General features: G+C 45.3%; 1 protein-coding gene across 3 annotated transcripts in view; it reads right to left on the reverse strand.

Annotated features, from left to right (window-relative positions):
- MTHFSD (methenyltetrahydrofolate synthetase domain containing) overlaps window positions 1-17032 on the reverse strand; it is a 44083-nt gene extending 27051 nt beyond the window's left edge. The window contains exons 1-5 of one of the 3 annotated variants that reach the window (XM_068129154.2): window positions 16916-17032; window positions 14469-14572; window positions 14170-14250; window positions 13961-14074; window positions 13662-13775 (exon numbers count right to left, since the gene is read on the reverse strand). In XM_068129154.2, coding sequence (XP_067985255.2) covers window positions 13662-13775; window positions 13961-14074; window positions 14170-14250; window positions 14469-14572; window positions 16916-16949 — 447 coding nt within the window. In that variant the 5' untranslated portion in view covers window positions 16950-17032. Of the gene's footprint in view, window positions 1-13661; window positions 13776-13960; window positions 14075-14136; window positions 14251-14468; window positions 14573-16915 lie in introns of all 3 variants that reach the window. The other 2 variants (XM_068129156.2, XM_068129157.2) reach the window with 2 other exon arrangements.
- Window positions 17033-17632: the final 600 nt, after the last annotated feature.

The raw sequence follows: 17632 nt of genomic DNA on the forward strand, positions 1-17632 counted from the left end.
AGTCGCCGAATGGGCATCCTCCGTCGTGCGAAGTCCTTCCTTGGCACACCTGAGCTCCTCACCACGTACAAGGCTTTCATGCGCAGCTCAATGGAATACTCCTCTCCCCTCTGGGCTGGTGCTCCTGCCTCACACCTAGCTCGTCTTCACGCTGTTGAAAGCAAAGCGTTCAGAATCATTGGAATCTCGCGCGATGAAGCTAACTCCAAGGGCCTCTCACTCACTCACCGCAGGCAGGTTGGTGGTCTTTCCGTCTTCTACCGACTCCTCTCTGGCCTTGCCCCCCCAGCTCTCTCTGGGCTCTGTCCCGCAAATATTCCTACAGGTCGCACAAGATCTGCCTGCAACCCTCTTATGGTTAAACTGCCAAAATCAAGACTCTCTGCTCACCTTCACTCCTTCATTCCTCTTTTCTCCTGCCTCTGGAACAAACTCCCTCACTCTCTTCAATCCCACTCCACCCTCCAGGTCTTTAAAACAGCTGTTCACCACCATCTCTTATCTTCCCCCATCCAAAACCTTGATCTTTTCTATCCCCGATAATTTCACCCCAATTCCACTTTTTGAAATACCAACTTCTGTCCTGGAAGTCCTTGGTGTCCTTGTGTTTTATACTTCTCCCACCCCCCCCCCCCTTCCCACGCCTCCTCCCCCCAAGCCCTCTCCCTCCCACACATCTCCCTGCTCTTAAATGTTGTGTGCTCTCAAGTGTTTGCGTGCTTCCCATTCTCTTGTCTTCCGCTCCCTCTTTTTATATATTTTGTTTGTCTGGTTGATTTGTTTGTGAAGTAAATGTCAGCTCTTTCACGAGCCTCGATTCAGTATACAAAAAAAAAAAAAACCCTGTCCTCCTCTTTCTAACCCTGTCCTCCTCTTTCTAACCTTTCCCCCTCTTTCTAACCCTGTCCTCCTCTTTCTAACCCTGTCCTCCTCTTTCTAACCCTGTCCTCTTTCTAACCTTTCCCCCTCTTTCTAACCCTGTCCTCCTCTTTCTAACCCTGTCCTCCTCTTTCTCACCTTTCCCCCTCTTTCTAACCCTGTCCTCCTCTTTCTAACCTTTCCCCCTCTTTCTAACCCTGTCCTCCTCTTTCTAACCCTGTCCTCATCTTTCTAACCCTGTCCTCATCTTTCTAACCCTGTCCTCATCTTTCTAACCCTGTCCTCCTCTTTCTAACCCTGTCCTCCTCTTTCTAACCCTGTCCTCTTTCTAACCATCTCCCCCTCTTTCTAACGATCTCCCCCTCTTTCTAACCATCTCACCCTCTTTCTAACCATCTCCCCCTCTTTCTAACGATCTCCCCCTCTTTCTAACCCTCTCCCCCTCTTTCTAACCCTCTCCCCCTCTTTCTAACCATCTCCCCCTCTTCCTAACCATCCCCCCCTCTTTCTAACCATCTCACCCTCTTTCTAACCATCTCCCCCTCTTTCTAACCCTATCCCCCTCTTTCTAACCTTCTACTCCTCTTTCTAACCCTGTCCTCCTCTTTCTGACCATCTCCCCCTCTTTCTAACCCTGTCCTACTCTTTCTAACCATCTCCCCCTCTTTCTAACCATCTCCCCCTCTTTCTAACCATCTCCCCCTCTTTCTAACCATCTCATCCTCTTTCTAACCATCTCCCCCTCTTTCTAACCATCTCCCCCTCTTTCTAACCATCTCCCCCTCTTTCTAACCTTCTCCCCCTCTTTCTAACCCTGTCCTCCTCTTTCTAACCTTCTCCTCCTCTTTCTAACACTGTCCTCCTCTTTCTAACCATGTCCCCCTCTTTCTAACCCTGTCCCCCTCCTTCTAACCCTGTCCTCCTCTTTCTAACCATCTCCCCCTCTTTCTAACCCTGTCCTCCTCTTTCTAAACATGTCCCCCTCTTTCTAACCATCTCCCCCTCTTTCTAACCATCTCCCCCTCTTTCTAACCCTCTCCCCCTCTTTCTAACCATCTCCCCTCTTTCTAACCATCTCCCCCTCTTTCTAAGCATCTCCCCCTCTTTCTAACCATCTCCCCCTCTTTCTAACCATCTGCCCCTCTTTCTAACCCTGTCCCCCCCTCTTTCTAACGATCTCCCCCTCTTTCTAACCATCTCCCCCTCTTTCTAACCATCTCCCCCTCTTTCTAACCATCTCCCCCTCTTTCTAACCATCTCCCCCCTCTTTCTAACCATCTGCCCCTCTTTCTAACCCTCTCCCCCTCTTTCTAACCATCCCCCCCTCTTTCTAACCATCTCCCCCTCTTTCTAACCATCTCCCCCTCTTTCGAACCCTGTCCCCTCTTTCTAACCATCTTCCCCTCTTTCTAACCATCTCCCCCTCTTTCTAACCATCTCCCCCTCTTTCTAACCATCTCCACCTCTTTCTAACCATCTCCCCCTCTTTCTAACCCTCTCCCCCTCTTTCTAACCCTCTCCCCCTCTTTCTAACCATCCCCCCTCTTTCTAACCATCTCCCCCTCTTTCTAACCATCTCCTCCTCTTTCTAACCCTGTCCTCCTCTTTCTAAACATGTCCCCCTCTTTCTAACCAACCCACCCTCTTTCTAACCATCTCCCCCTCTTTCTAACCCTCTCCCCCTCTTTCTAACCATCTCCCCTCTTTCTAACCGTCTCCCCCTCTTTCTAACCATCTCTCCCTCTTTCTAACCATCTGCCCCTCTTTCTAACCATCTGCCCCTCTTTCTAACGATCTCCCCCTCTTTCTAACCATCTTCCCCTCTTTCTAACCATCTCCCCTCTTTCTAACCATCTGCCCCTCTTTCTAACCATCTGCCCCTCTTTCTAACCCTCTCCCCCTCTTTCTAACCATCTCCCCCTCTTTCTAACCATCGCCCCCTCTTTCTAACCATCTCCCCCTCTTTCGAACCCTGTCTCCTCTTTCTAACCATCTCCCCCTCTTTCTAACCATCTCCCCTCTTTCTAACCATCTCCCCCTCTTCCTAACCATCTACCCCTCTTTCTAACCATCTCCCCCTCTTTCTAACCATCTCCCCCTCTTTCGAACCCTGTCCCCTCTTTCTAACCATCTCCCCCTCTTTCTAACCATCTCCCCCTCTTTCTAACCATCTCCCCCTCTTTCTAACCATCTCCCCCTCTTTCTAACCCTCTCCCCCTCTTTCTAACCATCCCCCCCTCTTTCTAACCCTCTCCCCCTCTTTCTAACCATCCCCCCCTCTTTCTAACCATCTCCCCCTCTTTCTAACCATCTCCCCCTCTTTCGAACCCTGTCCCCTCTTTCTAACCATCTCCCCCTCTTTCTAACCATCTCCCCCTCTTTCTAACCATCTCCCCCTCTTTCGAACCCTGTCCCCTTCTTTCTAACCATCTCCCCCTCTTTCTAACCCTCTCCCCTCTTTCTAACCATCTCCCCCTCTTTCTAACCCTCTCCCCCTCTTTCTAACCATCTCCCCTCTTTCTAACCATCTCCCCTCTTTCTAACCCTCTCCCCCTCTTTCTAACCATCTCCCCTCTTTCTAACCATCTCCCCCTCTTTCTAACCCTCTCCTCCTCTTTCTAACCATCTCCCCCTCTTTCTAACCCTCTCCCCCTCTTTCTAACCATCTCCCCCTCTTTCTAACCCTCTCCCCCTCTTTCTAACCATCTCCCCCTCTTTCTAACCATCTCCCCCTCTTTCTAACCCTCTCCCCCTCTTTCTAACCCTCTCCCCCTCTTTCTAACCATCTCCCCTCTTTCTAACCATCTCCCCCTCTTTCTAACCCTCTCCCCCTCTTTCTAATCCTCTCCCCCTCTTTCTAACCATCTCCCCCTCTTTCTAACCATCTCCCCCTCTTTCTAACCATCTCCCCCTCTTTCTAACCCTCTCCCCCTCTTTCTAACCATCTCCCCCTCTTTCTAACCATCTCCCCCTCTTTCTAACCATCTCCCCCTCTTTCTAACCATCTCCCCCTCTTTCTAACCCTCTCCCCCTCTTTCTAACCCTCTCCCCCTCTTTCTAACCATCCCCCCCTCTTTCTAACCATCCCCCCCTCTTCCTAACCATCTCCCCTCTTTCTAACCCTGTCCTCCTCTTTCTAAACATGTCCCCCTCTTTCTAACCATCTCCCCCTCTTTCTAACCATCTCCCCCTCTTTCTAACCCTCTCCCCCTCTTTCTAACCATCTCCCCTCTTTCTAACCATCTCCCCCTCTTTCTAACCATCTCTCCCTTTTTCTAACCAGCTGCCCCTCTTTCTAACCCTGTCCCCCCCTCTTTCTAACGATCTCCCCCTCTTTCTAACCATCTCCCCCTCTTTCTAACCATCTCCCCCTCTTTCTAACCATCTCCCCCTCTTTCTAACCATCTCCCCCTCTTTCTAACCATCTCCGCCTCTTTCTAACCATCTGCCCCTCTTTCTAACCCTCTCCCCGTCTTTCTAACCATCTCCCCCTCTTTCTAACCATCTCCCCCTCTTTCTAACCATCTCCCCCTCTTTCGAACCCTGTCCCCTCTTTCTAACCATCTCCCCCTCTTTCTAACCATCTCCCCCTCTTTCTAACCATCTCCCCCTCTTTCTAACCATCTCCCCCTCTTTCGAACCCTGTCCCCTCTTTCTAACCATCTCCCCCTCTTTCTAACCATCTCCCCCTCTTTCTAACCATCTCCCCCTCTTTCTAACCATCTCCCCCTCTTTCTAACCATCTCCCCCTCTTTCTAACCCTCTCCTCCTCTTTCTAACCCTCTCCCCCTCTTTCTAACCATCCCCCCCTCTTTCTAACCCTCTCCCCCTCTTTCTAACCATCCTCCCCTCTTTCTAACCCTCTCCCCCTCTTTCTAACCATCCTCCCCTCTTTCTAACCATCTCCCCCTCTTTCTAACCATCTCCCCCTCTTTCGAACCCTGTCCCCTCTTTCTAACCATCTCCCCCTCTTTCTAACCATCTCCTCCTCTTTCTAACCATCTCCCCCTCTTTCTAACCATCTCCCCCTCTTTCTAACCCTCTCCCCCTCTTTCTAACCCTCTCCCCCTCTTTCTAACCATTCCCTCCTCTTTCTAACCATCTCCCCCTCTTTCGAACCCTGTCCCCCTCTTTCTAACCATCTCCCCCTCTTTCTAACCATCTCCCCCTCTTTCTAACCATCTCCCCCTCTTTCTAACCATCTCCCCCTCTTTCTAACCATCTCCCCCTCTTTCTAACCATCTCCCCTCTTTCTAACCCTCTCCCCCTCTTTCTAACCATCTCCCCTCTTTCTAACCATCTCCCCCTCTTTCTAACCATCTCCCCCTCTTTCTAACCATCTCCCCTCTTTCTAACCATCTCCCCCTCTTTCGAACCCTCTCCCCCTCTTTCTAACCATCTCCCCCTCTTTCTAACCCTCTCCCCCTCTTTCTAACCATCTCCCCCTCTTTCTAACCCTCTCCCCCTCTTTCTAACCATCTCCCCCTCTTTCTAACCCTCTCCCCCTCTTTCTAACCCTCTCCCCCTCTTTCTAACCCTCTCCCCCTCTTTCTAACCATCTCCCCCTCTTTCTAACCCTCTCCCCCTCTTTCTAACCCTCTCCCCCTCTTTCTAACCCTGTCCCCCTCTTTCTAACCATCTCCCCCTCTTTCTAACCCTCTCCCCCTCTTTCTAACCCTCTCCCCCTCTTTCTAACCATCTCCCCCTCTTTCTAACCATCTCCCCTCTTTCTAATCCTCTCCCCCTCTTTGTAACCCTCCCCTCTCTCTGTAACCTACTCCCTCTCTGACCCTATCCACTCTCTCTAACTCCCTCTCTCTTTAGCTCCCTCTACATCTCTTTTTTTTCTCTCTAACTGTTGTGGCCCCAACTTTGTGTAGGGGGAGGTACGCCATCCTGAATGTGGGGGATCCCTGGGTCTCTCCTGCAAGATCAATCGGCTGCATCAGTGCCGTAAGCTTGTTCAAGAGAACTGTCCGGGCTACACCATCACCATCACCATCACCACCACCACAACAACAGCAACAACAACAGCAGCTCAGCAAGTAAAACAAGTCTAAAATCTCAGACACCTGAACAAACTCACCGAACACATTGTATCAGGTAGGTTAGAACCCCCTTTTGTACTGAACTATTAGTCCACTTTATCCACTGTCTCATAACTCGAGTCAAAAATAATTGTTTTCTGTCGCTCATTGTTAAAATTAGCTTAGACTATCGGACGACCTCCCAACCCCTAAAACGTCTGATTTGTAAGGAATATCATGGATTTCACTGTGACTTGCATCATCCTCTCCTCATAAAGTTGGAGATGTACGTTTTGGATCTCAATGTGATCAATTCTGTCATTTTCTTACCTTTTTGTTTTCAGTGCCAAAGAGAGCATTGGTAATGATCTCGGATTATCAGAGGTATCGTGTGAACCAAAAATCGTCTTTCTTACCTTGATACCCACCTACAGTTTTTATATCTACAACGAACCTATCGGTATCCATATACACCAGTTCACACCACTCCCTGAACCACTTCTTCAGATTATTGTGGAGGTAATTATACATCGACTCTGCTCAGGTATGAAACACCAGCTCCAGCATGTTTTGTTTTGTCCATCTTGAGTTTTTCTTTTTAACACACGAATGGCTGTAAGATTTTCTGAGAGTGTTGCCAACTCGTTCAAGTTTGGTTTGTTGATTAGTTTTGAGGCCTGCTTATAACCTCACATTTGCCTCTTTCTGACATTTTCCATCATTTCACCGAGTTCACAATTATTCATCAACTCGATGAACTTTTCCCAGGAGTGGTTTCTGGACGTGTTGCAAATTGAAAAGCCATGGGGTTATTGGACTCATTATGATTACCTTTTGCCTGCAGACCAGCAGCAGCACTGTTTGACCCCACAACCCAACGTAGACTTTGCAGCCGCCTTTTGTGGCCTCAAAACGGACGTCAAGGCCAACGTGTGGTAGCTTAAAAACTTGCCAAAATTCTGAAGTATCTATATCCAAAATTTGGAGTCCCTAGGCACTACGGTTCAATCAACCGGACAAACAAACAAACAAACACTTGAAAATATTTATTAGATTTGCAAAAATATTTTTCAGTCAGATGTTCCCACATTCTTCTTTTTTTTTGGCATTGAGGTTGATATAAAATATGAGATTAATGATCAGGATTAAATAATTAAATTGATATATTTGGGAAAATTACATGCCCAGACCAGGAATCGAACCCAGGTTTCTCACCTGGGTTCGATTCCTGGTCTGCCCATGTAATTTCCCCACATATATCGATTTATTCTATGAATCTTTGTTACTTTTAGACCATTTTCCATACATTGTTTTCAATTTCTTTGATGAAGGACAAATTTGCTCATCAGTCATTAAAATATTTTTGGTTGAGCTATATTATTCACCATGATGCAAAATAGTTTTCATAATCACAACCATTCTGGACCTGGTGTAATCTTTTGACGAGAGAATAGAATATATTTTTATGTTTACTGTGTTATGTTTACTCGGAAATGTATCAGCCTTTTCAACAATCCATTGAAATCTGTCTAAGAAGAGATTCAGACATTGCATATCCTTAGAGATTATTCATATTACAGTACATAAATAAGTTTTAGGATTAAAATATTTTAAATCTTCATTAATGGCTTTTGCATCTCTTTGAAGAGGTTTGAGAAATCCCGTCTCGTTGAGGCTTAGCGGTTAGGGTGCTGGCTTGGGATCCTCGGATCCTGGGTTCGAGTCCTGGTCGATTGCTGAATTAATGCCGGGGGGGGGGGGGGGGGGTTGACTCAACCTGGCATCCTTCCGAGGTCGGCAAATTCTGGTAATTCCCTGTATGTGGCAAGGCTGGTAATTTTTTCCCAGGAGTGGTTTCTGGCCTCCAAAGCCAGACGTTGACTGGGCCCTCCGACATGCAGTCCCCTTCCTTGGCACACCTGAGCTTCTATCTACCCACAAGGTTTTCATCCGCAGCTTGATGGAGTACTGCTCTCCCCTCTGGGCTGGCTCCCCTGCCTCACCAGCGGAAAAGGCTGGTAATTCCCTGTATGTGGCAAGAGGCGACTAACAGGGTTGGTGGCAGGAAGGGCATCCGGCCGTAAAACATTGCTTCAAAAAGGGGACCACGGTGCCCGAAAAAGGCCAACCCCTGCTCTGCGGGGAAAATGGCCTCTAAAGGTGGTTCTTCCTACTTGTGTCATTCTGTGGAATATCTTGGATAGAATAGATCAGGACACAACATAACAAAGGGAACAGCAAAATAAAAGGGAAACACCAACAGCAAAATGGAGGGAGAAAGTAGATGAGACGGACAAATAAGGGATGCAGGTAACGATGAAGGGTTGGGGAGAACGCAAGGGGTGGACAAGATGGAGACATAAGCAAAATTTTGGGAGGGGTGGAGATGTTTTATCGGGTGTAAAATAGATCATGGCTTTAGATGGGGCATGACCTGAGATAGTGATGAACAGCTGTCTTGAGGGAGGAAATGGATCGACGATACAGATCATTTTATTGCCATGTTTAGCACACATGAATATCACACATTGGCACTGGAATAAAAGTGCTCTCCAATAAAGGTATAAAGAGTGAGTGTGGAAGGTGGTTCCACAGGCGGGAAAGAGAGGAATAAATGAGTGGAGGTGAGCAGAGGTTCTGGATTTTGGCAGCTTCACTCGGAACGGGTTGCTGGTAGACTGCATGCGTCCAGCAGATACTTTGGGGGTCAGAGCACGGAGAGGGCAGACGGTTCAAGACCAGAAATGAGGTGGAAGAAGACAGAGACCAGCGAACTGTCCGCAAAGTGACATGTCCATAGAGTCTGCTTCATCCCGAGAAATTTCAATGCTCTTAAAGGCCTTGGTTTCCACATCATCAAGCTGAGCAAAATGTGAGGCAGGGGAGCCAGCACAGAGGGGAGAGCAGTACTCCATCAAGCTGCGGATGAAAACCTTGTGGGTAGATAGCTCAGGTGTGCCAAGGAAAGGGACTGCATGTCGGAGGATGCCCAGTCAGCGTCTGGCTTTGGAGGCCAACTTTGAAATGTGTCAGTCAGTGAGTGAGTCTGTAAACACTTCAGTCATTATTGCTTGAACCAAACACAATTTTGATGAAACTTGGCCACAAGCTTCATGTCTGATGCCTAACGAAGGCGTATTGACCACATCAAAATATGCGCTCATTCTTGGGTAGGAATCAGTCCTAAAAAGCTAAAAGTTCCTGCCCTAACCTACAGAGGAGGCCTTGCAACAGCAGCACAGCCATGCCCTCAGGCAAAAGCATGACCTTTAACCTGTAAAAACATGACCTGTAAACTTGTATCGCTGTAATCAGCATTGAGAGGGATTCCATTCAATTAACCGTGTGACCATATTCTGTGCATTAACAAAATTTCGATATTTTATGACGTCATTGACTGTTGACTGCCGTATGGTAGACTGGCGGGCATTTTAGTTGTAAAAAAAACTTGATATTGAACACGTCCTCAACCATTTATCTGGCATGTATTTATCCACCTTATTAAAACTTGGCACAGAGATGAGGAATGTTGGGTTACTATGCACATCATTTTTTTCCGAGATCAGATCCAAGATGGCCGGCTGGCAGCCATTTTGTTACTTAAATGCGCACCCATCCATTTCTCACCGTGTATGGACTGATTTTGTTCAAACTTGGCAAAAAGACAGTGCATGAGAGTATACATATGCAGAAGTTTGTTTTGTCATCTGACCAAATATGGCCGACTGACGGCCTTTAACTTTGTACAGCAAAATTATTAAAACCACGGGGGCTATGACATTTTATGTATTTTTCTTCTTATTTTTTACAAGACTAAGGACTTTGATTTTAAAAAAATTGGAAGCTGTCTCAGAATCTTATTTTAATTAATCCCAGTGTTAGAATCCTATTTCATTGGGGGGTCTTTTTCGTTTTTAAATTTATTGTTCTTGTAATTTTATTCCTCTTGTTATAATTTTTGAAATGTATTCATGTTTCAAACTTTGCAGCATTTCTATTCTGGTGGCCTTATTATATATTATCTCCTCCATGGAAGGTGGATGGAGTTAGTGTTTTCAACCCTATTTGTCTGTGAACAGGATATGTCAAAGTTATGGACAGATTTGGACGAGATTTGGTGAACAGGTTGGGAGTGTGACAAAGACAAAATGATTACATTTTGATGAAGATCTGGATCAGGACACTAGAATTTTTAAAGTGATTCTTTATAATTGAGAGATAGGGACAAAAACTATATATAGCATGAAATGTCAAAATGTTGTGGATGAATTATGACAAAACTTGGTGGATGCCTTGGTTTGGTGATAATAAGATGCCGATAAGATTTTGGTTCAGATACAGATCCAGCCCATCAGTGGGACAGAAAACATAAACTATTCAGCCTGGCGGCCGACTGGTAGACACTTGAGAAATTCGGTAGAGAGGTAACGTATGTGACGAGGACGAAATGATTAGATTTTGGTGAAGATCCGGATTCGGATCCGGCTCGTATAATTTTTTAAGTCATTCATCACCATTGAGAGACTAGGCCAAAAACGATATATAGCAGGATATCTCAAAAAGTTGTCACGGATTTGGACAACACTTGGTGGACAGGTTGGGTGTGTGACAAGGACTAATTGATTCGATTTTGGTGAAGATCTGAATATGGATTCGGATACGATAATTATTTAATTTCTAAGTGATTCTTCACCATTGAGAGATCGGGGGAAAAGAGTTACTTCACATGATTTTTTTTTTTTTAAGGTTATGGCCGAATTATGACTAAACTTGGTGGACGAGTTGGTTAGGTGACAAGAACAAGCATATTCGATTTTGGTCCAGTCCGAATCCAGATCCGGCCTATCAGTGGGATACAAAACGTAAACTGTTCAGTCTGGGGGAGGTATGCGCTCTACCGAGTGCCGTTCTAGTTGGTTTTGGAATGTCTGTTTTACTCTTTGTACAGTACCTTCAGAAGTATTCACTGACTTTCTTCACATTTGGTTGTGTTACAGCCTGAATTTAAAATGGATCAAACAATTTTTTTGTCACCGATCTACACAAAATACCCCATAATGACAAAGTGAAAACATGTTTTTAGAAATGTTTACAAGGTAATTAAAAGGTAAAAGGTGGTTCAAATTAATCCGCACCTATGGGAAAATTTATAATTATCAAGTAAAAGTTGCTTAATAAAGAATCCAAACCTATGGGGAAATTATAATGCTGCCTCAATTTAGCTCTTTCAATCAGTATGAGAATGAAAAGCTTACTTTTATTTTTATATCGTGGTATTTTTACCATCGGCGTCCAGCTAGTTTATATATACTGTATATACAGTCACGTGAAAAAGTAAGTACACCCCATGTAGTTTTGACTTTTTCAACATATTTCAACATATTTCAACATACAGCTATTTGATCTTCATTTCAACAATATTGACAGATAAAGGTGATATAATATAACAAATATCATGAAAAATTTACATTTTGTAGTCCATTGTATAATTTAAATAAACATAAATGCAAATTTCGCATGTGGAAAAAGTAAATACACCCTTGGCTCCAATAGGTGGTATTGCCCCCTTTGGCAGAAACAACCTCAAGTTGGCGTTTCTTATAACTGTCCACCAGTCTGACATCGACTGGGAGAATTTTTTTCCCACTCCTCCATGCAGAATTCTTTCAGCTGTGCGATGTTTGAGGGGTTTCTTGCATGCACAGCTCCTTTCAAATCCCCCCACAACATCTCGATGGGATTTAGATCCGGGCTTTGACTTGGCCATTCCAGAATCCTCCATTTCTTTCTTTCCAGCCATTCCTTGGTGGATTTACTGGTATGTTTATGGTCATTGTCATGTTGCAAGGTCCACCTTCGGTTGAGCTTCAACTTTCTGACAGATGGCCTCACATTATCCTCAAGCACCCTCTGGTACAATAAAGAATTCATAGTGGATTCTATGATGGTGAGCTTCCCAGGCCCTGATGCAGCAAAGCTGCCCCAATCCATAATATTTCCACCACCATGCTTTACAGTTGGTATCAGGTTCTTGTCGTCAAATGCTGTCTCTGGTTTTCGCCAAACATGTCTTCTGGTACTGTGGCCAAATAGCTCTACCTTTGACTCATCTGTCCAGAGCACATTGTTCCAGAAGTGCTGGCCTTTGCCTAGGTGTTCATTGGCAAACTTTAGTCTTGCCCTGATGTTCTTTCTGGACAGCAATGGTTTCCTCCTGGCACACCTCCCATGTAGATCAAATTTGTGCAGCCTTTTTCTGATGGTAGACTCGTGCACTTTGACATCAACAGTGGCAAGACCTACCTGTAGGTCCCGTGATGACATTCTGGGGTTCATAGAGACTTCGTTCAGCATCTTGCGGTCTGCTCTCGGGCTGAACTTGCTGGGGCGGCCTGGCCTGTACAAATTGGCAGTTGTTTAGAATCTTCTCCACTTGTAGATGATCTTCCGGACAGTCGAATCATTGATTTCAAATTGTTTGGAGATCTTTTTAAATCCCTTCGCAGACTTGTAGGCATCTATAACCTTCTTTCTGAAGGCCTCAGAGAGCTCTTTTGATCTAGGCATGGTGACGCCGCACACTTCAACAACAAAGAGCAAAAAATGAATGAATGAATGATCGTTTTAAGGCCATTTCCCCCGCTAGAGCGGGGTTAGCCTTGCGGGCCCCATGACAATCATGGATCCCTGTTTGAGGCAATGTTTTTATGGCCGGATGCCCTTCCTGACGCCAACCCTTGGTCGCCTCTTACGATGCGCAGGGATACGGTGTACCTATTCTAAATCGGGGTACACACCGGGATCATTCATCCCAGCAAGCTGGTACTCAATTTGCCGACCTCGGAAGGATGACAGGCTGAGTCAACCCCACTGGTGTTAATTCAGCGATCGACCGGGATTCGAACCCAGGATCCTAGGATCCCAAGCCAGCACCCTAACCGCTAAGCCAACACCAGGCTTCAACAACAAAGAGCAAACCAAACTAAATGTCTGAGGTGTAAATAAGGCAGGTTCCTCCAAGATCCTCTTTAACGATGTTCTAATCATTTGCACCTGAGCTGGTGCACCTGATTCTAATTTTTGGGTATTTGAAGTAGTGATAAATGTGGGGGTGTACTTACTTTTTCCACATGCGAAATTTGCATTTATGTTTATTTAAATTATACAATGGACTACAAAATGTAAATGTTTCATGATATTTGTTGTATTATATCACCTTTATCTATCAATATTGTTGAAATGAAGATCAAATAGCTATATATTGAAATTTGTTGAAAAAGTCAAAACTTTACATTCTGCATACTTACTTTTTCACATGACTGTATATTGTTAAATCAAAAAAAATGAATTTAGGTTATTTTTATCAACAGGAGTTACAGAAAGCAATCAATTCTAAACTCTTGCACTGTAATACAGCAGAATAAATACATAATCTAATCGTTTTCAAAATGTGCAAAAGGTGGTTTCTGGCTTACCTGCTAAAATGTATTGGCTGAACTGATTAAATTACCTAATATTTTCAGAGCTGAGCCAACACTTTTAGCAAGTGAGCCTCCTTTTCCTACTACTTCCCATTCCCCAAAAAGTACATAACATTTATCAACACTAAATATTTTCAATCACGTTTGCCATTCTGCATTTAATCACACATCACAATGATATGGCATCGACCTTGAAAGTATGTGAGTGTGAGAGAGAATTGGGATGAGTGGAGGGTATTGTTGTAGTAAAGCTGAGACATATCTAATACTAGACCTGGGCAGTAATGCATTTGCGGAGATCACTCTTTGTCGCACCAGGTGGAACGATCACACGGTTGAAGAGGCCTGAACGGAGGCGAGGAGTTGGCACCAAGAGGTTCTTTCCAGCCTGTATACCAATTTTGGTTAGAATGCCACCAAAACTTCCTGCTATTTAGCGTACATACCATTTAACTGACTAGGCCTCACTACATAGTGGAAATGTAACAGTGGTGCATTGCTGAGTATGCAACGGAAAAAATGCGAATAACCAAATACCAGTTTAACTTTTATTGAGTGCATGCTTAAAGCTACCTGAAGGACAGCGAGTCGGCCTCCTTCTAAGGGCTTATCAGGGTCCACCTTGACCTCACAACTTGAAACAAAAGCTGCTAGCTCCAGCAGTCGGCTGCAGGCCATAGGTGCACCCTGCATCATGCAGTAGGAAAGGGAAGGGAAAGTTATTTCATGAATGATAGTTACTTCCTCACCTGAAGTGCTAGGTAACGAGTGGGTTCCTGTGCCTTATCGGGATTAATCTTGACAATGTTGGCAGAGCGGAAAGCCAAGAGCTGAGAGAGGTGGCTGGCTGCTGCATCCGCCCCCTGAAACATGCAAGCTTGAGCAGGGACAGAACCTTTCAAAGTAGAAAAATCATGTGAAAGACAGCAATGGCTCCAGTTTATAATCGATCAAATACCGAATCAGGCGTTTGTCCAGCTCAAGTCTCTTGGCAGAATGGCGGCACAAATTACATTTGATTAGGCATGACATTTGTATTCTCGACTTTTCAATTTAAGTATTTAATGATATGATCATGTACCTTGAAATTGGGGATGCGATGTTGGATGGGTCGTGGCCACAAGGCAAGTTCTTTTGTTTCCAAGTAGTCCCATACTTTGTGTCGAATATCCCATTTTGTCACTCCTAAAACAAGAAATGCATATACAGCAGGGAAAAAACAGGGGGGCACAGTTTAGTATGGTTTGTGTACTCCCTAGGGTTTGGCATAATATCATGTACAGTGCCTTCAGAAAGTATTCACACCCTTTGACTTTTTCTCATTTTGTTGTGTCACAGCCTGAATTTAAAATGGATTAAAATGAGATTTTTTTTGTCACTGATCCCTACATAATACCCCCGTCCATCCATCCATCAGCCCCCCTCCCCCTCCCCCCATTGCATCCACTGTCTTCCAGTGTATGTTAAATGAACGTGTTGTAAACTATTTGTTCCTAGTGGATATTAAAGATCCGACAGCAGGCATAGTTACATTTGTTGGAGGTGGGAAATACTTGATTTAGGTCTGTAGATGCTGTGAATGTCCATGTGTCTTCAGAACTTATCACCTGCATTGCTTATTTGTTTTGGGTAAGGATGTTCAAGTTGGTAAACCAAATTGGCTAACCCCCGCTCTAGCAGGGAAAATGGCCTTAAAATGCCTGTCCTTTTGTTTTTGTATGTTCAAGTGTAGCTTTCGAGGGGACGGGCATCGTTTGCTTTCGATTTAGTGAGCCAAGGGTTCTCGTCCCTATTCCCTCTGTAAAACTCGGGCATTGCGTGAAACAGTGTGATGGGTGATGTCACGTCTCCTCTAGTCAACGGAGGAATAGGCTCCTCACTGCTGTCTGTCACCAGCGGACATGGGAGACGGGAATTGGCAAATGTCCTCGGAGCGGAGACTCGTGATGGCCCTCAGGGACAGGATTGGTGGTCGGAGTTGCACAAAGAGTCATGAGGGCCTCAGGGTGGAGTTAATGGAATATTGGGGATGGCGTGGGATGGAGGTCCATGTGGCACGATTGGGTAATACGTATTGGCTCAGAGCAGTCAGCACTTGCTCTGGTGATTTGTTAGTGAGAGACAGAGGCAGACAACTATGTACGAGTATGTTCTCCTGCTCAGTGGTCTGTTGCAGCGTCATGCCCCCAATTGTCTGCTCCAACCTCGTCCAACTGCTTGTGAGAAAGTCATAGTTTGGTCATCTTCAATGTCTCAGCCTCAAAGGTAACCAATTTAAAAAATTGTGAAATTTCAACAAACGTCTCAGTGTGTGCACCACACCAACCTGCCCTTTGCAACTTGTTCAATGTTCGCTCTGCCTCTCACCATCGAGGCATACCTTCCAGCAAGGGCAGTACAAGGCAATACTTTGGGAATTACCCAATGATATTTACTCGCACATGCTGATGGCTGGGTTCACAGGATAGCACATGTGTAGCAGACACGCCATTGAGCTGTCTAGTCTCGAGTTGATGGTTAACCCCACTATAACCTATCGGATTGGTGGGTCACAGGACAATAAGCCCTGCCTCAGAATCACCCTGCCTCAGATGGACAATAAGCTGGGTATCCCAGCTGCAGGCACTACTCGATGGACGTTAAAGATCCCACAGTGTCTCAAAGAGTAGGTGAGCTATCGCCGACACCCAGAACAAATTCATTGCAATTTTTGTTACCTGCTCCACCCAATGTGGACGGAGGTTATGTTTTCACCCCTATTTGTTTGTCTGTCTGGGAGCAGGATGTCTCAAAAAGTTTTTTTTGTTTTTTTGTTTTTTTTGTATACAAGATCGAGGCTCGTGAAAGAGCCAACATTAATCACGCCAAAAGTCAAACCGACACATTAAACACAAAACAAAGGGAGCGGTAGATAAGATGGGGAGAGGGGGAAGGACACAAACACAACATTTGAGAGCAGGGACATCGAGAGAACTGTGGGAGGGAGAGGGCTTGGGGGGAGGTGGGAGAGGTATAAAACACAAGGACACTGCAAGGGCTTCCAGGAAAGAAGTTGGAATTTCAAAAAAGTGGATCTGGGGTGAATTAGCGGGGGTGGGACATGTTGGGTGTTTGACAATGAATAAATTGATTCTATTTTGGTGAAGATCTGGATCCGAGAACTTTTTAATTTTTCAAGTAATTCTTCACCATTGAGAGATGGGGCCAAAAACTATACAAATGCAGCATGATGTTTCAAAAAGTTGCGAAGGACATGTGACAAAACTTGGTGGATGCGTTGTTTAGATGACAAGAACAAGCTTATCAGATTTTGGTTCAGGTTCGAATCCAGATCCGGCCTATCAATGGGATAAAAAACAAACTTCATTCTGATGGAGGTTTGCTCTCTATCGAGTGCCGTTTTAGTTGAACTTGCGAAACACGCAGTAATGATGTAACCAGCCGGCAGGATTTTAATTGATCTCGGTGCAGATCTGAAAAACGTCTCTCAGTACAATAGATAATGTTCAACTAACGGTCGCGCGTTACCTGCTCCCAAAACGATCGCAGGACCATGTGCCATGCCTATCCCGTGCCACCTCAAGCAAACGTACTTCCGTATTCTTCTTCTCCTTCGACCATTATTGGCGTCTTAAGTCGTGAGGCTCTAGATATGCCACTCGCCGAAAACATTCAGGTGGTACAACTCAGGAAGCGGAGAGGCCTCTGCGATTTTACACTTTCCTCACAGTTTATTTAACAAATGTAATCATGGTCTTGCAGAGTCGATGGTAACTGAGCTCCAATCACTGGTCTCTGTATTAACTGGATTGGAGGTTCGATGCTGAATCGCGTGTCGATTTTGACACCACCGGAAGTACACTGGCGGCCATATTGGGTCCCCCAATGCACGCACTTAACACGTGAACCTTGTTTGAATGCATTGGTTTTGCAATATTCTGATTTAATACTGATTGAATTGCTAACAATACTGCATTTCAAAGCAAAATGCCGTCGTTTGCCGCGTACGGTGTACAAATCGTGATCGCGGATGGAGGCAAGAGGATGAGTGATGTTCCATCGGCAAGGCTGAAAACACTGTGAGTGTGCGTGTGTGTTATTGCGCGCTTTTGTTCTGAAACTCAAGCAGGCCTGCAATCCTTCCCTTCCACTGGCGTGATGACATCATGCCGTTAGCCCGTCTTCTGAACAGCACGTGATCCCATGTATCCAATACAATACAATACACCCACCATACGCACAATG

This window comes from Myxine glutinosa, chromosome 9 (assembly GCF_964187855.1).
Source record: "Myxine glutinosa chromosome 9, kmMyxGlut1.1, whole genome shotgun sequence".
Taxonomy (NCBI): Eukaryota; Metazoa; Chordata; class Myxini; order Myxiniformes; family Myxinidae; genus Myxine; species Myxine glutinosa.